Source organism: Gossypium arboreum, chromosome 5, assembly GCF_025698485.1.
Source record: "Gossypium arboreum isolate Shixiya-1 chromosome 5, ASM2569848v2, whole genome shotgun sequence".
Taxonomy (NCBI): Eukaryota; Viridiplantae; Streptophyta; class Magnoliopsida; order Malvales; family Malvaceae; genus Gossypium; species Gossypium arboreum.
In genome coordinates this window covers 10,810,007-10,835,300 of record NC_069074.1, presented here as the reverse complement: position 1 = coordinate 10,835,300, position 25,294 = coordinate 10,810,007, and the positions used below count along the sequence as shown (strand labels likewise).

The 25,294-nt window shown below is 30.1% G+C and overlaps 3 protein-coding genes and 1 long non-coding RNA gene across 11 annotated transcripts; 3 read left to right on the top strand and 1 right to left on the bottom strand.

Moving 5' to 3' along the window:
- The first annotated feature begins 557 nt into the window (after positions 1 to 557).
- Positions 558 to 2,332, top strand: LOC108450278 (GDSL esterase/lipase APG-like). Its single transcript, XM_017747829.2, has 5 exons — positions 558 to 956; positions 1,041 to 1,171; positions 1,270 to 1,503; positions 1,604 to 1,859; positions 1,936 to 2,332. Exons 1-5 carry the CDS (start codon positions 701 to 703, stop codon positions 2,127 to 2,129), a joined length of 1,071 nt encoding a protein of 356 aa, XP_017603318.1. The 5' UTR covers positions 558 to 700; the 3' UTR covers positions 2,130 to 2,332.
- A 1,426-nt stretch (positions 2,333 to 3,758) lies between these two features.
- On the bottom strand, positions 3,759 to 6,869 carry LOC108452183 (protein CHUP1, chloroplastic-like). 4 transcript variants are annotated; one of them, XM_053029124.1, is made up of 5 exons: positions 6,744 to 6,869; positions 6,097 to 6,158; positions 5,923 to 6,008; positions 4,793 to 5,485; positions 3,759 to 4,711 (listed from the first exon to the last, which is right to left on the bottom strand). In XM_053029124.1, the coding sequence occupies exons 2-5, from the start codon at positions 6,143 to 6,145 to the stop codon at positions 3,881 to 3,883; spliced, it is 1,659 nt and encodes a 552-aa protein (XP_052885084.1). In that variant the 5' UTR covers positions 6,146 to 6,158; positions 6,744 to 6,869; the 3' UTR covers positions 3,759 to 3,880. The 4 variants fall into 4 exon arrangements, with proteins under 4 accessions (XP_052885084.1, XP_052885082.1, XP_052885083.1 ...); XM_053029122.1 differs by having other exon boundaries at positions 6,097 to 6,330; positions 6,744 to 6,849; XM_053029123.1 differs by lacking the exon at positions 6,097 to 6,158.
- A 4,735-nt stretch (positions 6,870 to 11,604) lies between these two features.
- On the top strand, positions 11,605 to 14,597 carry LOC128292946 (uncharacterized). Of its 4 annotated transcripts, none has more exons than XR_008282941.1 (4): positions 11,605 to 12,607; positions 12,779 to 13,357; positions 13,920 to 14,027; positions 14,138 to 14,597. It is a non-coding gene; the product is annotated as an uncharacterized LOC128292946 (long non-coding RNA). The 4 variants fall into 4 exon arrangements; XR_008282942.1 differs by having other exon boundaries at positions 11,606 to 12,607; positions 12,779 to 13,063; positions 13,276 to 13,357; positions 13,920 to 14,597; XR_008282940.1 differs by having other exon boundaries at positions 11,606 to 12,607; positions 12,779 to 13,146; positions 13,276 to 13,357; positions 13,920 to 14,597.
- Positions 14,598 to 22,246: 7,649 nt separating this feature from the next.
- Positions 22,247 to 25,001, top strand: LOC108452516 (2-oxoglutarate-dependent dioxygenase AOP2-like). 2 transcript variants are annotated; one of them, XM_017750314.2, is made up of 4 exons: positions 22,247 to 22,361; positions 23,530 to 23,932; positions 24,022 to 24,346; positions 24,616 to 25,001. In XM_017750314.2, the coding sequence occupies exons 2-4, from the start codon at positions 23,559 to 23,561 to the stop codon at positions 24,850 to 24,852; spliced, it is 936 nt and encodes a 311-aa protein (XP_017605803.1). In that variant the 5' UTR covers positions 22,247 to 22,361; positions 23,530 to 23,558; the 3' UTR covers positions 24,853 to 25,001. The 2 variants fall into 2 exon arrangements, with proteins under 2 accessions (XP_017605803.1, XP_017605802.1); XM_017750313.2 differs by lacking the exon at positions 22,247 to 22,361 and having other exon boundaries at positions 23,327 to 23,932.
- Positions 25,002 to 25,294: the final 293 nt, after the last annotated feature.

Genomic DNA, 25,294 nt, shown 5'->3' with positions numbered 1-25,294 from the left:
ACAAGGCTGAGGTTTCTGAAGGTGCATGCGGTTTCATCAAATCTATTTCAAAAAGTTTGAACTCATAAGAAAAATTCAACTATAATATTTATATATATTAAACAAGTCCCCTTACGTGCATGCGGTTTGAACAATTAACAGCCTTACACCTTAATCTAAGCGTAGAAGAAAGGTATATTATACAGTGAAGAAGTAGAGCAGAAAAAAAAGACTATTAAGAGAATTTAACCTCGACAACTTTGATCGATGTGATGCTAAATAGTAATGATATAGAGGCACACACAATTACATGCCAAAGGTGTTCAGCGATTGGCCAATAACTCCTGCACATGCAGTTTCTCCTTGGTTCGGGTCCAAAAACACCCCTCTTTATTGTCATCCAACTACCTTGCTTTGTTTTGGTTAGATATACAGAGAAGTTCATAAATGTAATCTAATCTTCTGCATATCTATACATTACAGAAAGGAAAGTCCTAAATTACCAAAAAATAAAATAAAATTGAGGACTATAGGACATAAGCAAATTAGTTAAGATATTCATTTGAACTACCATCATTTATTGAATCTTCTCAACCCCCATCCTCCTCCTTCAAGACAGACCACATTCTAGTCATTTTCGATCGGTTTATAAGGGTCAACTCTGCGCCCAAAGCTTCAGTGTACTAACCCACTTGTAAACAAAACCCACTTCTAAACAAAAATGGATGGTTATTATAGCAGAAGGGTAATCATGTTTGTGGTGTTTGCATTTGCAGCAATAAACAGAGGGTATGGACAAGAATCAACCACTCTTGTTCCTGCAATCATCACCTTTGGTGACTCTGTGGTAGATGTGGGTAATAATGACTATCTCCCTACCATCTTCAAGGCTAACTATCCTCCTTATGGACGGGACTTTGCCAACAAAAAGCCTACTGGGAGGTTTTGCAATGGAAAATTAGCCACTGACATCACTGGTAAGTAGAGCTAATTAAGCACCAAAGTCCGAGTTTAGAACTGATGGAGTTTGGAAGTTTTACTGAAATTATTCCTTCTTGCAGCTGAAACTCTGGGGTTTACAACTTATCCACCAGCTTACCTTAGCCCAGAAGCATCAGGGAAGAACCTTCTGATTGGAGCCAATTTTGCTTCAGCAGGCTCTGGCTATGATGACAAAGCTTCCATGGTGAATGTAAGATTTTAAACCTTATAGGCTGAAATCCGTATCTCCACATCAAATTGTCTTTCAGTGTATAACTATAAAGTTTCTATTTTCCTATGTTCTTGCAGCATGCCATCACATTGACCCAGCAATTAGAGTATTTCAAGGAATACCAGGCAAAGCTAGCAAAGGTAGCAGGCAGCACCAAATCAGCATCCATTATCAAGGATGCACTGTATGTATTGAGTGCAGGAAGTGGTGACTTCCTCCAGAACTACTATGTCAACCCTCTACTTAACCATGCCTATACTCCAGACCAGTACGGATCATTCCTTATTGATACCTTCACAAACTTCGTCAAGGTATACATTTCCTTGCTTCTTTCTGGTAAATCACCTGTCTGTGGTCACATTGAACAGATGAATCTGTCACTAAATATTGGGTTCCATGATTGACAAACAGAACCTCTATGGGTTGGGAGCTAGGAAAATTGGGGTTACCTCACTTCCACCGTTAGGTTGCGTTCCATTAGCAAGAACATTGTTCGGTTACCACGAGAAAGGATGCATTTCCAGGTTCAATACCGATGCTCAACAATTTAATAAAAAGCTCAACGCCGCAGCAGCCAATCTCCAGAAGCAGCATCCTGGTCTTAAGATTGTGGTTTTCGACATATTCAAGGCACTTTACGACATTGTTAAATCTCCCTCTAACTATGGTATGTATTGGTGAAAGTGAGTTTGATGCATTAATCAATGGATTTGGAGTTAAAATTTGGAGTCTGTTTTTGGCAGGTTTTGTTGAAGCAACAAAAGGATGTTGTGGAACAGGAACAGTAGAGACAACCGCATTTTTGTGCAATCCAAAGGCAGCAGGAACTTGTTCCAATGCCAGCCAATATGTATTTTGGGACAGTGTTCATCCATCTCAGGCTGCTAATCTAGTCCTTGCAGATGCATTGATTGTTCAGGGCATTGCCCTCATTTGATTCTGTTGGGGCCTTTCTCAACTCTTCTAAGCCTGCCTGCCACTACTCTTTTACCATTACCTTACTAAAATTTGATTCATATTGCACCCTACCCTCTTTATAATCATGTATGCCACAAAATTCAATGTCTTTGAAGGTACTTTTTATTTACTTTTGTGACATTATTATTATTTAAGAGTTTGAGACAATGTTTCTTGAGGAAAGGGCTATCTTATTTAAATATAAATTTATATAAATAATTTAATCATTTTAATAATTTTAATTTAAGTTTTTGAGTTTTGTTTATCATTATTAAATATTTAAAATATATATATCAAATTTGTCTCAGAATAACAATACTCTAGAAAAAATATATTACAGTGAACGAATGAACCCAAATTCATTCAAAACTATTATTAATATGCTAATGTTATTGGCTCATTTCATAGTTTGCTCCTCAGCCTTCTAATAATATTTATCACGTCACAACATTAGCGAGGTTCAAAGCATAAGCTCAAAAGAGTTGATAAAAATAAAGTTATTATATTTAGAAATTTCATGTTTTCAATTAAAAATAATTTTAAAATTATTAATTAAAATTTTATTATTAAATATTTAATTTCAAAACTTTGTTAATATTAAAATTTATTATAAAATATTAAACACTTAAATTTTTTATTTAATAAGAATAATTTTATAAATTATCATTATATTCTCAAAGAAGCATTTAGTAATCCAAAATTTATAATTTAATCTTCCCAAAATTTTAATTTATATTTTCTAATATCCACCAAACAAACATTGTGAAATAACTTTTTCAATAATCTTATTCTAAAAATCACATTCTATTATAATTATAACATAGTAAAGCAGCAAAGGCTACATAAATTCTTTTGTTAAAATTCGAATTTATTATCCAAACAAACAAATATTATACTATTATTTATATTTCTAACTGAACTAAGATTATGGCCAAGAGAGTGTTTTTATTTTTATATTTTATATAGAAATTGTAAATAAATTTTGAAAAGTAATTCGACTTCAACGTAAGCGGAGATGGCGCTAGAGGGGCAAGTTCTTGGCCTTCTTCAAAAATAATGAAATTATTAATTCCTTTAAAATTTATATAATTATAAATTAATATATTAGCAAAATTATATTTTAACCCTCCAAAGTTTTATAACTCAATTTTAACCTTAAAAGAAAATTTTCCTCTTCCAAGTCTCAACTTATTTTTTTTCTTTTGAAACTAACTTATATCTTTTCTATATAATTTTTTATTAACATATTTTTCACTCACATTGCCATACACTTGTAATATTTAGAACATTAAAATATATTTTAAAACTAAATTTAAGTATTTTTATTATTTAGTCCTGTATCTCTATAATTTTCCATTTTAGAAAGAAGTTAACTAGTAATCAGTTTTACATGTTTTATTTTTAAGAGAAAATTTACTTACATCTGTGTAAAATTAAAATAATTTTACACTATTTTATATCTCTTTTATGATTAATATTTTAATAATTGAACCATTAAATTTATCAATATAATTGTATTTGTTAAGTAAAATTTCAAACCAATATAATATTTCTGCTATATGATCTAAAATATTATATGTCTTTGAACTGAAATAAATTGTTAAAAGAATTTAATTCACCTCAAATTTGAGAAAAATAAATTCAATTAATAGTACAAAGATACAAAATGTGGAGAGTAAGCAGAAACGAGTGGATTCGGAGTACATACTCAGTATTGTGTCAAACTAATAATTATATAATGCTTGCTGCCCTCTGAGGCTTTTCTCCTCCTGTTCCCGACTGTTTTAATGCTTCTGCAAACTTCATAACGTCAGATTTCCGATGAGAATAGGAAGCTCGGTCAAGAGGAGAGTCCAAAGTATTTTCCCTGCCTGAAATGTTGTGTTTTCTATATCCGTAAGGACCGCAGTCGCTGTTTCTTCGGAGCTTCTCTGTGTCTTTGATTTGATCAACATCCAAAAAGGTTGAAGGTGAACTCTGAGGTGGAGTTGTGAACCTATCACTATTGCTTTGTAGCATATTTACGAAATCATTCCTTCTACCTGAACTCCAGGTTGATGAATCGAAGTCTTCGGGATTATCGGTTTTGCTCGTTGATGAAGCCTGGCTCTGATTATGAACGTCCTTTCCCAGTATTAATCTCCTGAGGTTCCTGAAAAACTTAATCCTTCTTGAATTCGGGGTTTTCTTAGCGGATGAATTCCCGAATGATAAATCATCTGCTTCTCCGTTGTCGGTACTATAGAAGGCTTGGGAGCAAGACCATTGATCACAATCAAAATCCATGCTATCCATTCCTTCAGCGCGAGCGTATTGAAGAATTAGTTGTTTGGCTTTCTCCTCCGACTTATGGCTTAAGCTTTTGTTTAGGTCTTTAGCAACTGTTTTACCAGGAATGGGTGTAAAATTCCTCAGCTCATACCGCAAGCAAGCGTTTATCCATCGGAGATACACTAGTTCTTCAGCATCGGCGCATCTATCTTCCTGGAGCTGTTCCATTCGCTTCTTCAAGTCTTCGTTTTCTAGCATCAAACACTCGCGCATTTTGTTTAATGCTTGTGCCTGCAACCAAATCACAATCGTATAACAATGATATTAATAACAACATAAGGAAAGAGGATTCAACACAAATGAACTGACTACCTCAGGATTCTCCAAAACAGAATCCGCAAGGATTTGGGTTGACTCCAACTTCCGAGCCAGTTCCGAATTTTCTATCTGCAATCTCGCATTAGATTGCCTCAACTCTTCTGCCTCACCTTCCAAAACCTTTAAACTTCCTAACTTTGATTTAGCATCGTGATTATCCGCAGAAGCCTTGACTTCTTGCTCTTGTAATCTAGCCACCCTCTTTTGAACACTTAGAATCTGCTCTCTATTCTGCTCAAACTCATGCCGAAGTTTCTTTTTAAGCACCTTAATTCTAGATTTAGCAGTCTGAAGCTCGGCTACGACTTTTTCATGATCAGCAACTTGTTTTTCTAATCTTTGGTTTTCCGACTGTAAGGACGCAATCTTGAGAGTGAAAAGCTTGGTCTCCATATTGTTTATCTTCAACTGGTTTTTGAGCTCCTCAACTGCTGATTCTTGTTCTTTAAGGCCATAATATTCCAGTAGCTGGACCTCGAGATTCTGCTCCCTCTCCCTAAGCACTCTTACCATATTTCTAAGGTGCTTGATCTCTTGCTCATAACCATCCTTTCCAGCAGTTCTAAATGCTCTTGAAGTGTCAAATTCCTCAACAAGATCATTAAACTCTTGCAAGAGAAGCACATCTCCGCCATGTCTAGCACTTGAAGAAAGACCAACGGAAGCTCCTTGCGCCGATGTTTCTTCCTGCCCGAGGGAAACCAAAATACCATAGTCAGGAAACAGAATCAGAAGAGGCATATAATTTAAAGGTTTTAGCAGATAGGAAGAACAGCTAAATAGCGAAAAAAGAAATGGAGGCAAAAAGATCCTCTGTACTATGTTATTCACCAGTGCCAGCAATTCATCCATAAGTAATGGGATTGCTGAATTAAACATGTCATTGCGAGAGGCAAATCTCTATGCAGACTAGTTGATAATTCAAAACTTTTAATAGTGACACAAGTCATGATGAAGTAGTAACAGAACCACCGATAGTATCGTTTAGTTGTTTACTTGAATCTTAAGCAAGAATATCTCCTATCAAACTCTATACGAAGGCTTTATAGTTTTTAAAGCAGCCTTACAATTCATTCGCACCCCAAAACACAAAAAGGATACATAGTCTGTACAGGAAAACTTACAGGACCAGAAGCTGCGGCCGACCTTAAGTCCGGAACATAGTCTTCACCCTGATCGATTCCTCTTGAATCAACTTCACTGCAACAAACTGTACGATCAAAGCAACTAGAAAGTTCAGTATGCAATTGAATTAATCAAATTCAAAAAAGATAAACGCAAGGCTAAACCCCCCAAACCTGAAACGGGCAGTGATGAAGGTGGAGGCGGCAAATACGGTTTGGTCATTCTTGCTCTAAGTCTAGAATACACAAAACCAGCAGAAGAGATAGCAACAACAATCCCAAGTTTCAATAAAAGAGCCCTTAAAACGCTCTTTTCTCTTGACATCACAACCAACAACATTTAATTTCCACGAATTTTCATTCAGTGATTCAGACAAAGCGAGATTATAAAGTCCCCTTCATCATCAACTTCCATCCACATGGTTAAAAAAACTCATAATCAGAAGAAAACAACAAAAGAAGAACACGTTATTGATGATAACCAAGTTAGGCAAACAAAAAACTCAGACGATCCATTTTATAAAAAGAAAAATCTAAAAGGTAACAAGAAAAAATTGCATGTTCAGAAATAGAAAGACTGACAACCCAAGAGAGAAGGAAAAAAGAAAAGACTGACTATCATAATTCAAACATGCTAATATTAAACACCTACAGATCATATAAGCTCAAAAAGCAAAACCCAAAAACAGTTGTTTAACCCATATTAGATTAACAGACAAGGAATAGGGAACGTAAGAATTAAGCAAATAAGAGAAACCCATTCAGAAACGACTTTGCTATTAAAGAAAGATCCTCAAAACGCATTAAGAGAACCAACATACCTATTAGTTGGGGTTGGTTTATTTTGGGACTTGATTTGGGTGTCAGTAATGAAGCAGTACAGATCATTGTATCAAAGTTGCACACGAATTATGATCTTGTGAGAACAAAATAAATGCTTCGTTGGTAGTTGGTTTTAGACATGTACATGGGCAATGACATCCACTTAGCCCAATGGTATGCCAAAAAAAAAAAAAAAAAAAAGTTTAGATAAAAATATATGCTCAAAAATTAACTTAGGTAAAAAAATATGATCAGTTTAGAAAATAGGCTGAGTCTCAAGTAAAACTTTTTTGACCCCGAGGTTAGTCTGGGCCGAATATACAAAAAAAATAAACTGTTGCTTTTTTTTTTATTATTCTTGCTGATTTTTTTTCACTATTTTAATATTGGATTACTTCTATGTTGTTATTATTTGAATATTATATAACTTTTGTTTTATTGTTAATTTTGTTACTATTTTAGATGCATTTGATTGTTAAGTTACACCTCTCTTAATATTATTTAAGTGTATATACTTTTTTAATTTATTTTCAATTTATTGAGAAATATTTATTTTAATATTTTTAATATTTTTATGTATTATATTTTTAAAATTTATATAAAAATTTGATACGATCAAGCTAGACTTGAGTTTCAACATTTTTTATTCGAGTCGAAATTAAATAAAATTTTAGACATATTTTTCGAATAGAACCAATCCCAAATTTAACAATCAGGATTTTTTTTATTGGGTCCAACGTGGAAATGGAAACTTCTAATTGATTTATGTATCTTATTGATTTATGCATTTATTGCATGCTGGAATGTAAAGTAAGCTGAAAAAGATGGAGAGAGTGAGTTTACTTTTCTTGTTTGTTAATGGTGAGTATTCAAAGTACGAATTCTTGGCTGATTTTATTACAAGTAGACGCTGCAAATAAAATAAAATAAAATACGTACCCCATTAATTAATTGCAGATCGTGAGTTCGATTTTCTGTTTGGAAATTGGAATAATAAATTTGGACATCACTTCATTTTTTCTCCTACTTGTCCCTCCATTTGATCTGAAATGGATGGGCCATTGATTGGGCACACATATGATTCATTACATATTTTTATTTGTTTTCTTATAATTATTTTTTAAATGAAATTAAGAATCTAACTTTCTGTGTTTTTCTATTTCATGAAATTCCCACAATGATGGAAAAAATATGTTTTAAGTTATATATAAGTTTTGGTCTAAATATGTTGAAACAAAGGTTTATTTTGATAAAATATTGAAACTTTTCAATTAAAAATTTTAATATTTAAAATCTTCAACGTGTTATAATTGGTACTGAACTTTGGCATTCAACTTTACTTAATATAATTTTTTTTTAAAAATACTATTATCTATTTAATACAGTTAGAGTATTTTATTGATTATTGAAAAATTTAATATCAAAATAAACAGTCAAAACTTTGAGAATTAAAACCATCTAGATAAATTAATTATCTTTTTAAAAATAATTACTTTTACTCTAATTTTATTAATGGACTCTACCATTTGAAACGACAAAAACATTATCAGAAGTCCATTCATTTCCTTTCCCTAAAACAAAATCTCATTTCCTATCTTCCCCTCTTAACTCTTTTTTCTTTTTTCGTTTCTGCTTCCTGCAGTTGGTGTTCAACCAAACAACCCCCTAAAATCGATTTCATTTTCACATTCTAGGGCAACTCTGAAGAAACCACACCCTGACGATCTTTCTCCACCCTTCCTCTGCAAAATTCGGCACCCCATTAAGAAGATAAGTGTTTCTTTCTCCCCTTAAACCTTCTGTGGCCAAAAGATGAGCCACTTGATTCCCCTATCTTGATGTATGCGTGAAAACACAGCTTTTAATTTTTTTTCCTCAAAGAATTTAGATCTGAGATATACACACTGAACTATTGACATAAATTAGTAGAGAGTTATTTCTCACTTAATATTAAAAAAATGTTGTTCATTTTATTTTTTAAAATAAAATTTCTCTTTTTATTAAAAATGAGATATTCAATTTATTTATTTTAAATTTTATTTAATTCTATCCAAATAATATAAGATATTATATAATTAAATTAAAATCATAAAATAGGTGATTTTTGAAGTTTTAAAATTTATAATTAATAAATAATATAATTGTATAAGAATGTATTATTATAATAACTCATATCAATTAAATTAAAAATAAGATACAATTTTATTATTATCCATCAACTCTAAATCCTTAAGTGTCAAATAACGCATATTTAACCACACTAAAATACATATATTCGTAATTATTATAACAACGATAAAATTAATTAAATTAAAACTCATCCCACAAAATATTATTTATTTAAATTATATTAAACTGTAATTGAGAGAAGCGTGCATTTTACATATAGCATAGTCTTTCGAATGGTTTTATAGTGAAATGGATTCCTTTCTTTGTGTGCGTGAATTGTGGGGATTTCCAAGTCCATCTCAAGAATTCCAGAACTTTCTTTTCACGCTTGCCCATGCTTGATTCGCCTAAAAGCATTTTGAATGGTTAAAAGAATTTGATAACTCAATTATTAATAAATTTATTTTAATTATTTAATTGTAAAATAATTATAAAATAATCATTAAACTATTAATAAATTTATTTTTGATCATCTGATTATAAAAATTATAAAATAATCATTTAATTATTTAATTTTATCTTGTTTGGTGATTAGAGCGGTAGCAACTTTTAAAATTACATAATAGCAACTTTAACACTCAACATTTAAACATTATTTCAATTTAATATTGATTCTAAAAAATCTAACCCTTAACACTTATATATTGTAGAATTTAGTCTTTTGTATTTTTATTTTAGGCCCTCACACCTAAAAAGTTAAAAAATAAATTTATCAACTAAATTTGATTAAAAATATAAAAAATAAAAAACTCTAAAACCCAAAATAATAATTTTCATTTTCATTCATTCTTTTAAAATTAACTCTTAATGTCAAAAAACCTAAAAAAATCAAGTTAGACAATATGTAATTGTTAATGATTATTATTTTAAAAATCAAAATTAAATTGACATAATTTATTCATGTTGAAGGTTAAAATTGCTTTTGTACCAATTTTAAAAGCTAACATCATTAGTCTGGTGACTAAAAAGATAAAATTAAATAGTTGAGTTACTGCTTTGTAACTTTTCATAATTGAGTGAAAAAAAAAGAAATTTACTAATAATTGCATAATTATTTTATAATTTTTATAATTGAACAACTAAAAAATATTAATAATTAAGTGACTACTAACACAATTTATGTTAAAATTTTTGATAATTTGGTAATGATTTTTTTTAAGCCGTTAAAGGAGTCTTTAGATTGTAGAATAGGGGACGAATATCCCCGCCTTGCTCCTTTAATAAAATAATGTCAAGTTTTTTTGAAAAATAATTGTAAAGCATTTTTTATATTTTTTTACCTAACTCATTTTTCATATTAGATAGTAATTGTAAAATAATTAAATAATAATAAATAGAAATTAAATTAAATTATCATAATAAATTTTAATTATACAACTTAAAATTAGAAATAGTATACAAATTTAGTACGTTGAGTTTTGACAAGATTTTTCAATTAAATCTTAAATATTAAACTAAATAATTATTTTATATTGATTGTATTTATTTATATATTACTACAAAATAAATATAACAAGTATCATATCTATACTCTATTCTTCAATAAAATCATTGAGTTTGGGAGAATTTTTAAACTAATCATAATTTTTTATTTTTTATTATAATATTAAATTAATATTATAAAAATAATTTTAATATATTGTTAACTATTATTATATGATAATAATGAAACTAATATTAATTATTTACTACTAATTGAATTTCAGTTCAATTAGTATTAGCATTGTTGCTAGTATAAGACAACGTAAGTTCGAATGTGCTGAAATACTTTTATCATTATATAAAGAATATTAATTATTAATTAATCTTTTTTAGTTTTAGCATTGCATTTGAACAAACAATAATATTAATCAAACAAATTGTTTAATTAAACTTTTTTTTATAAAATAAAGAGGATTTAAAAGAACTTTGACATAACCAAAATTAAAAACATCGATATGATTATAGGATAGCGTTGTATCTCATTGCAACATGCCCACCGTGACATAAACAAATCTATGTTCCTACCAATCTTCTCATCTTGGCCATAAAGTCAGTGCACTTATTATGATTCCATTGTATGCGTGAAAACCTTAGCTGCCATCCTCCATTACAGAGAGATTGAATGTTAGCAATATGAGTGCCATCGGTTTGTCCCTGGCTAATGAGTTTAACTAGTAGAGAGCACTGTAACTTTCAATCTTGATTGAGTAATCGTTTTTCAAAGTTACAATTTTGCTTTACCATGGTTTCACGTTTGCAGCTACAAAAAGGTGGTTATACCCTTTTCATTTTCCAGTCAAATCGATGACAAAAAAGATTTCGATATCTCAAGTTTTAAAAGAAAAATCATGTGAATTTCTATATTGACATATGTTGAGGTTGATTAATAGTTTTTGAAAGTATCCAATAAGTACTTCTATTTTAAAGATGGTTTCAAATTAATCTTTACACTTTAAAACCCATTAATTTAATTTATGTACTAGTAAATAAAATTAAATAAAACCAAATTGTAAAAAGTCAAATTTTATTATTTAAAATATTATTTTTTATAGGTATCATATATTTATCTAATAAAGCAATAAAATTGCCAAAAAAAAAAAAAACATCTAGTACAATGCTTGTTACAAAGAAGTGAAATTTTGTAATTAGTAGCCAAGTTTACCAACTTCTTAGTTGAATATTTACATTATTAATTAGAAGGTAAGTATAGATTGCATTTTGTCCTTTCTACTCAAAAAATAGGCAAATTAGTCCCTATACATTAGATCAAAGAGCAAACTGGTCTTCCAATTAAAAATTTTATCTATTTTTACTATTAAAAGCTGGTCATTGTACATTAACATGAGGTACACGTGGCACATCACGTGTACTATTTGGTTATTCCGTCAGCCACATATGTTTTTAACAATACAAATAGATGAAATTTTTAATAGAAATGACTGATTTGCTCTATGATTTAATGTATAGTGACTAATTTGCTTATTTTTTAATAGAGGGGGAAAAATGCGGTTTGACTCTTAATACCGAGACCTTCATGGTACTTTTACCAAGATGTAAACAATAAGAGCCTTACCCTTGAGTCTCGTGCAAAGCCGTTGAAGTTCTTGTTGCCATTCCATAACATCTCTCTAAATATTACATTGTCCCAAAACACTGCCTTATACCGATTTAGCAAACACACAAACAACAAATAGATGATCCTTTGTTTCATGGTTTCCTTGGCATAGTAGACAATGACCCTCTATGCTCATCTCTCTTTAATAAGCCTGTCATTTGTGGAAAATTTATTCACAATAGCCATCAAAGCTAGAAAATAGATTGTTCTGGTATAAGAAGTAGATACCAAACAACCTTATGCCACATAACTTTTTCTACACTCTTTTCGAATTTCATTTTAAAATGCAGTAACAGTTAACTAGTTGTCCCTTACTCCCAAACTAGATAACATGGGTGCAACTTCTCGGCCAATGTCTCTAGAGCATTCTTGGCTACCAAAGGATGCAGGGGACGTGAAACCAGTTGGATTGATTGATGTTATGAGTGGGATTGAGAAGATGAATTATCGGATTCCACTATCAGTTTGGTTTTTCCTTTTCCGAATCTTATTAAGATTTTTCAACATTGTACTCGGGCACATATGTATGGTTGATATGTAGGCTTGGACCCTTTGGAACTGAAGTCGCTAGGGTGCTTAGCAGTGGCCTTGTTCCTGGTTCGTCCATGTTTATAATCTTTCTCTGTTGATCAATTTTGATTTTATTGCTCTAAAAAAGAAAACAATATATTGTGATGTGATCCAAATGCATCTGTATAATTGATTAAAGTAATATATTGAGTTCTTAATGAAAATTATGCCGAGTGTGTCTATTTTCCTGGTTTACAGGTTTATTGGTTTTGATTGGTGGTGATCCTGGCGTCGGAAAGAGTACCCTACTGTTGCAGGTAGAAGTTTGCAGCATTTAAGAGCCAACGTTCGTGCTTTTTTCTGTTATCTTGTTCTGGAAATTTTTCTTTTTGAAAAAGGAAACTCTTCTGTCGTCAACTCATATGATCTGCTCATACGTTTGTTGGAAATGGCCGTCTTATTATAATATTGAGTTCACGTCTTACTTGAAGGATGGCGGCACTAATTGCTGACGGGCATGACTCAGATCGACATGCTTCTGTTGTATGTGTCTCTGATGAAGAGTTTAGTTTCTCTGATGTGTCATATTGGTCTGTCAGCAGCATCATGCTTTACAAGCTTAATAGGTTATAATTTGCACATACTGAAAAGTCAGAAACCTGAGTAGTTAGTACTAATAATAATAGTGCCTCTTTTACCATGAATACGCAGCACTAATTTGAGTTAAATCAATTTCTGGCTTCAACGTGGTACAGTGTTGAACAAATTAGTAGCAGAACCAAATGCATGAAGATTTGAGCAAACAGACTATATCTATACACTGGTACTGATATCAAGGTAAATGGACTTCTTGGATCCTGTGTAGGCATTGTGTTTATCTAGCTCAACCATTTTTATGCATGTGAATGGAATCTGAGCAAGCGGAGCTAACATGATTATCCCTCTAAGTTCTATTAGGTTCACCTGTAACATTTTGTCCTTGTTGTCTTTTTGATATTGTACTTGTATTTTTGTAGCTTTATTCCTTTAGATATCTTATACCATATGTTGTGATTTCTAAGTTGAGGTAGTTAAATGTTCATTTATCAATTGTAATCACAATGTTCAGGTTTTGGTTTATTGATGCGGAATTTTATCAGATGCTAATCTTAATTCTAAGAGTAGCTGTATAAGTATCAGCAAATTCTACTCTCCTATTGAAGTTGGAGTGACCCTTATTATTATTATTTTTAAATATTACTCAACAATGAATCTTAATGGTTTAAGAGTTATTTGCTTTATTATCTTACGCTGTTTCTTCTCCTATACTGAACTAAGAACTCTTGAATTAGGAAGCGATTATCTGTGTGCGTTTTACATTTTCTGTTAGCTCTAGATTTGAGTATTCTACTTTTACTAGGCTATGATTCTTTGACAAGCAAGCTGGCATAAAGATCCAAGCCAAAGTAAGAGTTACTATTTACTGTTTCTTCTCTCTGGTTCAGTGTCTGCCTCTTCTGTCTCAAAGGTGGGGGCTACTATCCCTTCATCCTTAGCATGTGGTTCTTTTAGTGTTCTTTTTTTTTTTTTTCTTCTTGTTGTTGTTGGCCAAAAACACTTTCGTTCATTTCATAACAGAAAACAACAGTCGACAAAATCAACCGCAACCAAGATGTCCAAGCATTAGACAGAAACGAGAATAAGAGCTGCGAAACTGGGATTATATAGAAAGATGCTAAAATTTGTTGTATTGCTTTATTAGGTACGGAGGATGGACAAAAGAGTCAGTACAGCTGCGAAACTAGGATATAAGGACTGTATTGTGCCAATGTCAGCTGGGCAACTCTTGATTTCGGGGAACTGGTGATTATTGGCTGCAATCATCAATAATTAGTGAAAAACACAGGAACATCATTGGTCTGAAAAAAACATGCATCATATCATCATCATCTGTATGTTCAATTGTGAAGTTTTTGTTGTATATGGTCCTTCAAGAACAGAAAGGATGAAGGCCCTTTTTCTTTATCTAACTGTGGATTGTGTAGTATACATAAAATGGCTCTTGTTATGTTTCCCATCAGCTATATCTTTGTTTGAATATCGTTTCTTTAAGATGACAGCATGAATTAACCGACTAAACCTAAAGATTAGGTCTTCAATTTTCAATTTAATATTTTTGCGTTTAAGCTTTTATGTACCAAACACACCACTTTGATTAGAAGGTAAAACAAGAAGCTGTTCTCTGTTGTTGACTGACCACCCGCTTTAATTAAGTGGTTTACTTTTTGCTTTGACCTTAACTACATATTCGAGGTCTTGGATCCTTTTCTTGTAACAGTTAGATATCACCCTGAATGGAACACTCTTGTAATTAAGTTGCCTCAAAGTTTCCAAATTATATATTATTTCTCGTAACAGTAGACGACTCCTGCTATCACTCCAAATCATACATAGTTTTTGAACAGCCTTTGCTTATGTTGAAAGGGTTAGATAATAATAATCACCTCAACCATTTTTATTATAAAAAATTTATAATAATTTTATATTGAAAATGTTAGTTTTTAATTTATTATTGATAAATAAAACAGTATATTAGTTGACATATTTGAAAAAAAATCAACGAAACATGTTTAGTTTGTAAGGTTGAAAAAATTCCTTTTCCTTTTCTTTATTTAGAAATAAAAATAAAATTGCAAATGCCTGAATTTTGTAGTCAAATACTTTTTTTAATATTGAATTATTGAAATAATTAATTAAATTAAAAATTAATTTTAAAATATATTTTCCTTACCACGTGTTGCATTGTAGTAAAGTATGAAGTTTAAGTAATAGACTCGTGCCAACCACGAATTAATTGAAAATAACTTATAAAAGTGGTGGTACATAATTTAATTTATAACTTCCACACATATTCGATGAAGATGGTTTAAATATTTAGTAAATATTGTAGCCTTTGTTAGTGACGATGGTCAATATCTTATTTTGGGTTTTCAATTTTTAATTTTATACTTTTTATGTTCAAATTCATGAACTTAGTATATTTTTCTCCTTTTTTAAATATATATTACAATTTCTAGCATACGAATTTCGCAGCTATTATGATTAGGCAATGACCACAAACAGAAACCAACAGTTGAAAATGACATTTTGCAATGAAAATTTTAATAATATAAGTAAATGTTATATTATCCTTGTGAAATTATTTAAATTAAAGGGTGTTTGGTAAATAGGGTTTTAAATTATTTTTAGTTAATTTTGGTATAAATGAAGAATTGGATAGTCAAACCTCTAGTTGTAGTGTTTGATGAATGAATGTTTGTAAGAACTTGTTAAGCTAAAACCTCCAAAACAAAAAACATTAAAATGTGCAACTTTTTCCACAGTTGATTAGGAATTAGGTATGTGGAATGTCATATCTGACCATACTTGCTTAAAAATTACTCTTTTTGTCACATGTATCTATTTCTTTAATGTTTATGTACTCTTAATTTATTTTCAATTTACTTGTGTAAACTGACTTTTTATACAACTTTATATTAATTGAAATATGGTACTTGACAAATTTATTGAGAGTGTTGTAATACCCTGAAAATTTTTTACAGTAAGATATTATCCTTGATATAGTAAAATAAGGAAATAAAGTGACAAAAAGGGAAATTTTGAGTTATGTTAATATTGAGAAGTATATTATGATATATTAATTCAAGAAAGGACTAAATTGTAAAAGTGAGAAGTTTTGTTGCACAAGAGTAAATATTCATAATTTGAGGGGTTAAAGTGTAAATATGAAAAAGTTGAAGGATCAATAGTGTAAATAATTTAAGAGTGGAATGGTCTAGAAACTAAGGAAAATGGATGAATTAGGACCAAATTGAATAGATGAAGAACTATGAGGGACTAAATTGCAATTTTACCAAATTAAATGATGACTCAAGGATGAAATTTTAAAAGATAATGAAGGGCAAAATGGTCAATTGGAAGAGAGAGAAATCTAGAAAGTAATAATGATACTAGAGATATTTTGATATTTTATAATTATTTAATTAGATAAATATTATTTTATTAATACTTTAATAAGATATTTTATTATTATTTTATTAGTATATAAAGAAAGAAAGATGAGAAATTCTCATCCATATTTTCTCATGCACTAACGTGAGAGAAAGAGAGGAAGAAAGAAAATTTTGCTTTCTTTACAATTTGGTCCTTTTACCAAAAATTCACCATTTTCACCCAAAAATCAAATGAATTTCCATAGCTACCAATAGACAAAAATGTTAAGGAGAGCATGGGGAGTTAGAATATCAAGTTGGATTCAAGAAATAGAAGCTGGAGGAGAGAGAAAATCAAGTTAAAGATTAGTATCAATAGAACAAGGTAAGTATATCAAGATTTCAATATGTTTTTAAGTTTGTTATTATTGACAAAGCATGGAAATAATGTTATAGTAGAGTTTTCTTACATAAGGTCCTATGTTTTTGATATGTTAGTGAAGAGAAAATAAGAGAAAGTGATGAGAAATGGTGTAGAAAAAGAAAATAAGGGTATTATAACATGGTAATTAATAGCTTGCACAAAAACAGTTTGGACAGCAGCAGTAGACTAACTTTGAAAAATCACCATAAATTGTAGAAATCGAATTAGAAGATGAAAAAAATATGGAATTAAATCTTATTGAGTATAGTTTCTCATAGAATAAATAGTGTAAGCAATGGATTTGTAAATTTTTAGATATAATGAATTTTGTGAGACAAGGTCAGAATGAATTTCGGTTCCCCTGTTCTGACTTTGAAGAATAATAAAAAATTAAATAAAAATAATTATGGGCTTAAATTTATATTTATAAAATCCTGAATGAGTCTATTTTAATAGAAACAAACAAGAACATCATTTGAATCCTGTATGAGGAGATAATTAATTTTTGGCGAAGAGGGGTCAGAACTGTCAGACAGTAGAACAGGGGTAACTTTAAAGAATAAACTGTACTTATTGGCTAAACCAAAAATTATTAAATTTTTATGGTAAGAATATATATGAGTCTAGATTTAGGGAAAATTATTGGATATTAATTTGGAGTTCTATAGATCCAGATATAAATAATTTAGTGACTACGATGCAGATAGACAGTTTGAATATTCATAAAAGTAAATAATAAAAATTATGGATAATGTTACTTACAAGTGTGTTATCTACATTAAGGATGTGGAATGGAGAGGAGGAGGAGGAAAAATATGTATGAATATTCATCTAGCATGGCTAATTTGCATATTTTAGGTTCAGGGACTAAATTGAATAAAAGTAAAACTTTATGGGTAATTTTATAAACATGTCAGAAATGACCAAATTGCATGAAATGGATTATTTTATTATTTAAATTACAAAATGGAATGAAATTATTAATTTAGTTCAAGATCGGGGGAAAACATGTTTTAGGGATTAAATTGAAAAGTGTTGAAATTATGAAAAATTCTGATATTTTATAGAATTCATGGATTGTTATCAATATATATAAGAATAATAGCTGGAAATAAGGATTAAATTGCAAGAATTTTATTTTCCTGACCCTAAGAATGAAATCGTCATTAATTAAAAGTTTAGAGGCAAAATGGTAATTTTGCCTAGAGCATTAATTAAATGCATTAGAATATGAAATGAATGAAAATGATGATCAAATTTATTTATAAAGATCCGGACGACTCAAATATGAGACTTGATCGTGGAAAAGAAAAGATACCAGATTAATGAAATTATAAACACAAACAAGTAATGAGGTAAGTTCGTGTAACTCGAATTATATTCTTAAATGCTTGAGATTGTATGTTATTTATGTGAATATGATTTGAATGTTCATTGTATGAAAATTTATGAAACATTGATAAATTTGATAAAAGGAGAAGAAATCCCGGTTAAATGAAAGGAAAATTCGATGGATCTCTAAAAAGGAATTGATGGTAAAAATGATCTAGCCCGGACGGGTGATCCTATCCTGATATAGCCCTCCCGAAGAATATGTGTAAAACGGATTTAGCACGGACGGGTAATCCGAATTAGGGTCTGAATTTAGCTCGACTGGTAATTCAGATCCAAGCTCATTAGAGTAATTGTCGCGTTGGGATTTAGCCTGACCGGTAATCCCGACAATACTCTATGAGTTTATATTACAGGGGATTTAGCCTGGACTAGTAATCCCACTATAAGGATGAGGTTCGAGGGAGTGTGCTCTCTGATATGAAATGTGTAAGACCATGGTTGAAAGATACCATGGCAACTCATGTGTAAGACCATGGTTGAAAGATACCATGGCAACTCGATATGAAATGTGTAAGACCATGGTTGAAAGATACCATGGCAACTGATATGAATGTGTAAGACCATGGTTGAAAGATACCATGGCAACCTGATATGAGATGTGTAAGACCATGGTTGAAAGATACCATGGCAACTGATATGAAATGTGTAAGACCATGGTTGAAAGATACCATGGCAACTCGATATGAGATGTGTAAGACCATGGTTGAAAGATACCATGGCAACGTGACATGAAAAGAATAAGACCATGGTTGAAAGATACCATGGCAACATGACAGAAAATGAGTAAGACCATAGTTGAAAGACACTATGGCATCACGTCAAAGATAAATAAGACCGTGGGTGGGAGACGCTATAACATCTGTTGAACAATTGATATTCAAGTAAAATGTATCAGATGACGAATGGTTATATGAAATGGTTGTGTGAAATGTTTACAAGAACTGGTCATATGGAAATATATGTACAAAAGCGTTGTATGAAATAATTATGAAAATGGATAAACGAAATAAGTATAAGTAAATGGAATATAATTTATGTTAAGTTTGATATAAGCTATTACTAGAATAAATATACATAAAATATATGGAAATGATGAAGCATAAAATATTGATATAATGAAATGAATGATATATGCTTGTGAAGAAACGGTAAGAGCATGATATGTTTCATGACATGTACATATATGATTATCTTTGATATGTTGATACAAGGAAATTATGTAATTGAGACTATTATTAAACTCAAGTGCGACATGTCGAGAAAATAGATATATCAATGTTGAATTTATATGAGATATGTGCAAGTATACTAACAATGTTGTTGTTTGATGCTTATACAAGTGCCAAACTGTTGATTGAATGGTAATATATTTATTTTATATGATGCATTGAATCGGTAAGTATTTTAATTTTTTTAAGTGATCGCAAATGGTAGTGATGTTCAAACCCTGTTTCGGCAAATGGATACAAAGTTAGGGGTGTTACAAGTGTGACATAATTATCACTAAGAACACTAAGAATATAGTTTACAATTATATTGATAGACTATTAATATTTATCAATTTCTACAAGGTTAATATTTGCAAGTAATGAACTTAAGAAATTTGTTTATTGAAAATTTCAAAAATATTCACTAATTAATTTTCACAATGGATACTTTAATTCCTTGGTAATAGTATTTTATTTCAGTAATTTCACCCCATAAAGACTAAACTATTATAAACAAATAAATACTTAATAATAAAATGTGTCATATCCTTATTTGTTATTTTACACATATCAACTTTCAACTATAGCTAAATTTTATCAAATACTTTTAAATAAACAGTTAATAAAATCAATTGGTCAAACTAACCACTATAATTATCAATCAATCAATTACCAAACAGGGCCTAAATTGATTTCAATATAAAATATTTTAAATTTAGGTTAGTTCGGTGTCCTATCTTAATTATATGTAATAAATAAAAATGGTTCTACTTAAATTTAATTATAAAAACACATAGGTATTAATGTACCAAAAACAACATATAAATATTTTCAATATCTTGATAAATTTTAAATAAATAAATCATTTTTTGGGATAAATTATTTTTCTTTTAATTATTATTTTTAAAATAAAGTTACTTAGAATCAAACTTAAAATTTTATTCCTTGTAATAAGAAATTATTGACTTTACTATTTATGTATAGGTAAAATAACAATGACCTTGCTCACCTAGTAGAAGTTTATTGATTTAGCTTATCAAATCAAAAATTGACTTCACGATTTGACGTTATGTCCCCCCAAATTACTGTTTAATATGATAAGCATCATTCATGCTTCTCTATGAAGAATAACTCTTTGAGAAATTCAATAAAGAAACATATGGAAGAAAACAAAAACTATAATCCATTTTGGGAAAAACACGTTTGTAAACATGATTATGGTATTTTCTTTGTCAACTTGTCATGTCCATATGCCATGCGCATTCCATAGTTACCAAATAACTGATTCTAAAAACTTAAATATGTTTACGAAATAAATATAAATAATACTTATTTAAATTAATTATTATTAAAATTAAGCATTATATAATGAAAGTATATTACTATTTAAAATTAAACCATAATGATTCTAAAAAATTATGATGAAATTTAAATTAAAATATAATATATATATATAGATAATTTACACAAAATAAAAATTGAACTTACGGCATCAAAATCTTTAGCCATAGTATTATCAATAATGTCAAGATTTTATTAATTGAAAAAGTAATACATTTTTTTATTTTTATAAATATATATATTTTGGAAATATAAGGTAAGTTTTTGAAATATTAGTATGTAGACAGTAGAGTTTATACCTTTCATATTTTCTTTGATTAATAATTAAAAGACGCAACACTTCACTTATAACCTTTTTATTCATAATAATTACTAAAACATTATAAATAATATGAAAAATATTTCCAGGACGATTTGAGACTTACATATTTTATATATCTCGTTTTTGAAAAATTATAGTAAAACATATAATTTTCATGCATTAATGTGAAATGCAAAATCATTGACCAACTTAAATATTGAATTCTCACGAATTTATTTTCTGGAAAGAAAAAAGGGTATGGGACACTGCTTATAAGCTAACTGTAGAGTGTATTAATTTACCGACCACGCTTATTATTAGCACATCATATCATCAATGCAACCGACATGAATTAAGGAATAAAAACGCTTTATGTTTTTTTTACCCGCACAAATAGACTTGCATAGATGTTGAAAGAATTGGTTAGGTTGATGGATTGGAGTGTGTATTTTCAGTTTATTGATGCATAAAGAATTGAGAATAATGTGAATTGATATAGATTAGTTGTGTTTTTTAAAAAAATGAATTTAATAATTAGGTTATAATTATATTGGTTATTTATGATATAATGTTTAGAATTATTTATGTTCCTTTGTCAATCTATAAATAGAAAGATAATATATTTTTATTTACTTGAACTAATTTCTTCTTGAATATATATTTACTTAATTATTAAAATTAAAAATTATTTGCATTAAGAAAAATACTAAATTGTACTTATACGAACCTGAAAAACGCAATTTAACACTCAGGAATTTGGCATTTATTAAGAGAGATAAAGAAAGAAATACATATTCTTTTTATCCCAAAAAACTCTTTTAGCTTATTTGATTCATTGTTGTAGTTGGTTTTTTTATGGAAGAAGAAGGAGAGATGGTCATGGAATTTAATTTTATATTTAAATTGTGAAGGCGTGGAGCCCTATGTACATAGGAGGTTGATAATAAATTCAGCTTTGTAACTAAATATTTGTCAGTCGGCCGAACGAATTAAACGTTGTTTTCTAAGTTCAACAACAACAACAATAATCAATTGGAAGTCAGCTCTATCATTTTATTTTTTATTTTCAAAAAAGACTCCAATTCTGGACGGCTAACTGTCTATATAAGCAGGGTCTTCGATTCCCCATATAAAGCGCTAAACAGTTGGAAAATCTTTAGGCTTCCTTCAAGTGTCCTGTTAGAACAGTAGCCAATAACTGGTAAGAACTAACAACACTATTTGGCTTGAATTTTAATTTTTTTTCTCCAAACCTTTTTTTTTTCCTTCTTGATTATTATGCATGATTGTGTCGGTCAGTAGAGGAGCCTCTCGTTTTTAAAAAAAAAAAAAAATTGGGGGCAAAAGTAAACAATCTTTAATATACAGTAAAAAGGTATTTTTTTTAAAAAGGAGATCTGCTGCCTATTTTGCTTTTTTACTTTATTCTTGTATGTATTTTATATATGAGCATTTCTGGAAAAAAAAAAAAAAAAGTGCAGATAATTTCACAAGATTAAATTTATAGTTCAAAGATGTTATTTTCATTATTGAATGAATTAAATATTATCCTGTTTTAAGGAAGTCAAATGATGCATGCAATTGTTAAGACCGTTGTTAGCTAAAAGGTAATCATATTATTTACTTAAGCTCTGACGGTAAGAAAAAGTAAAAAAGGAAGCATCTTTCGTGTCAAATTCTTATTCATTTATCCTCTTTTAAAAATTGGGTTGTCTCTAAATAAATTGAAAGGCTTTGACTTTTTTTCAAGTACCATAGATGGATATTAAATGAGGTCAAGGGAGGTAGAATAGTTTACAAACATTATTAAGGACATGTCTTAGAGGACAGGTGGCAGTATTGAAGTCAAAAAGTTTATATGGTTGTGTTCCTATTCCTTTGTTCATGACATAGATTTTATGACTGCCCCAAACATGAAGCAAAATCATAGTTTAATTTAGTTGGTTTACATTCAACGGATTTAACCGATATAAGATTCTCCTTATCTATGAAAAAGTCTATTATCTGAAGCTGCAATTAGAGGTAATTTTCTTGTAGGAATGAACCATATGCAAAATTGTCAAAGATGCTCAGCTAATCAATGAATTTTTTTTATTTTGTTTTGGGTTTTCACTTTATTAAGTTAATGATAATTTGACCATGACAACCCCAGTAAAATCTAATCCTATATTGCTGCTTTACACCTTTTTTCTTTTTCTTGTTTTTGATGAAACAATATCTTCAAGCCTCGTATATGAATATCAAAGGGTGTTTTATCGTTTTTGATAAAAGACTACTACTCCATCCTAGAGCAAATTAATCAAAGCTTGGTTTTCATATGCAAATCCCCGAATTCCTGCTTATTTTTGCGGTGGTGAAACATGTGGCAGGTTTAATTGCAGCAGAAATTTCAATATCCATGGCTCTCCACTCAGCTGCTGCCAAGCTCCCAGTGGTAGACCTTTTCGATGAGAATTGTAAGCCTGGAACTGCCTCTTGGGTCTCCAAATGCAACGACGTTCGAGTAGCGCTTGAAGAATACGGCTGCTTCCTTACACCTTATCACCAAGTTCCATCACAGCTCCAGGATCAAGTCTTTAACTCCCTGCAACAACTGTTTGATCTTCCTCTAGAAACCAAGCTTCAAAACACCTCTCACAAACCTTATTTCGGTTACTTTAAACACCCCTCCATTCCTCTCAGTGAAAGCATGGGCATTGATGACCCTACCAGTCTTGACGGAACTCAAAGTTTCACTCATCTCATGTGGCCTAATGGCAACCAAAAATTCTGGTACGTATCGTCTCATCATACATACCTACATATATATAAACATAAATTTGAGAATATTAGTCACAAAAGTTGTTACTATTTTGTTTCAGTCAAAATGTTCATTCGTATGCAAAGCTGGTATCCCAACTGGACCGAATGGTGAAAAAGATGGTGTTTGAAAGCTATGGTGTAGAAAAATACTATGAATCTCACATCGATTCCACCAGTTATCTTCTTCGGCTGATCAAATATAGAGTGCCCCATGAAGGGGAAACAATTGATAACTGTGGGTTTCCTCACACTGACAAGAGCTTCTTAACCATACTTCATGACAATCAAGTTGCAGGCCTTCAGACCAAAACTAAAGATGGCAATTGGATTTGTGTTCAGCCCTCTGGTTCAATGTTCATAGTCATGGCCGGTGATGCATTCTTGGTCAGTTCCTTTACTATTATAATTATTATTATTTATAATCAAGAAACCCCACCGAAATAGAAAATAATAAAATAATCCTTGTTTGATCACCTGCACAACTTTAGTTATAGCAGTAAATTAGATATTTATTTAATTTGAAACAATAGATCTTTCATTGTTTAGGTTCATCGTTTCCTTTTTTTAACAAGCACTTGTGATTTGACCTAAAGTTAAAGAATTTGGATTTAAAATTTATTTAAATTAAATCATGATATGATTGAGAGTGATAGGCATGGAGCAATGGAAGAGTACACTCAGCAACTCATCGTGTGGTTACGGAGGAGAACAAAGAAAGATATTGCCTTGCATTGTTTTCATTTAGCGGTGAGACCATAGAAGCGCCGGCTGAGCTAATTGATGAAGCTCACCCCTTGATGTTTAGGCCCTTTCAAAATATGGACTTACTCCGACTTTATTCCCTTGATGATCTCCATAGTTATGATCAGATGTTTAATGGCCAGGCCTAATATGATGTATAATTTAGGTAAAGTTGTATTATATTTCAACTTTTAATTATACATACATATTTCATTTAGTACATCCTCTGGAATTTTCTGTTATACATTATTCCTGAATTAAAATGAATATTAGTTATATTAAAAATTTTAAGTTTTAATATTGGTGTTAACAATTTTCTTCCCTGCTCATATGATAATATAAGTTTTGATTCTACCAAATATATGGTGAAATGTCTTAATTAAACAAATTTATTACTCATATCTACAAAAGTGGCTGAATAAAGAAATAATAATAAATGAAAATATATATAAATTATTAAAGGGTTTCTTTTAAGAAGTTATAGATACAATTATTATAATAACAATTATAAATATATTTACAGTCAATTTATCATTATAGATAAATAAGGATTCAAAAAATCTTTAGGAAGGGTCCAAATTTAATTATAAA

Bases quoted from the DNA above. Each gene is read 5' to 3' on its own strand.
- LOC108452516 (XM_017750313.2), top strand. From the start codon at position 23,478: ATGCAAATCCCCGAATTCCTGCTTATTTTTGCGGTGGTGAAACATGTG. The intron at 23,933-24,021 runs GTACGTATCGTC...ATTTTGTTTCAG, and splicing joins AATGGCAACCAAAAATTCTG to TCAAAATGTTCATTCGTATG. The intron at 24,347-24,615 runs GTCAGTTCCTTT...TGAGAGTGATAG, and splicing joins TGGCCGGTGATGCATTCTTG to GCATGGAGCAATGGAAGAGT.
- LOC108450278 (XM_017747829.2), top strand. From the start codon at position 701: ATGGATGGTTATTATAGCAGAAGGGTAATCATGTTTGTGGTGTTTGCA. The intron at 1,172-1,269 runs GTAAGATTTTAA...ATGTTCTTGCAG, and splicing joins ACAAAGCTTCCATGGTGAAT to CATGCCATCACATTGACCCA. The intron at 1,504-1,603 runs GTATACATTTCC...ATTGACAAACAG, and splicing joins CCTTCACAAACTTCGTCAAG to AACCTCTATGGGTTGGGAGC.
- LOC108452183 (XM_053029122.1), bottom strand. From the start codon at position 6,262: ATGTTGTTGGTTGTGATGTCAAGAGAAAAGAGCGTTTTAAGGGCTCTT. The intron at 6,009-6,096 runs GTTTGGGGGGTT...TTGATCGTACAG, and splicing joins TTCATCACTGCCCGTTTCAG to TTTGTTGCAGTGAAGTTGAT. The intron at 5,486-5,922 runs GTAAGTTTTCCT...TCCCTCGGGCAG, and splicing joins CGGCCGCAGCTTCTGGTCCT to GAAGAAACATCGGCGCAAGG.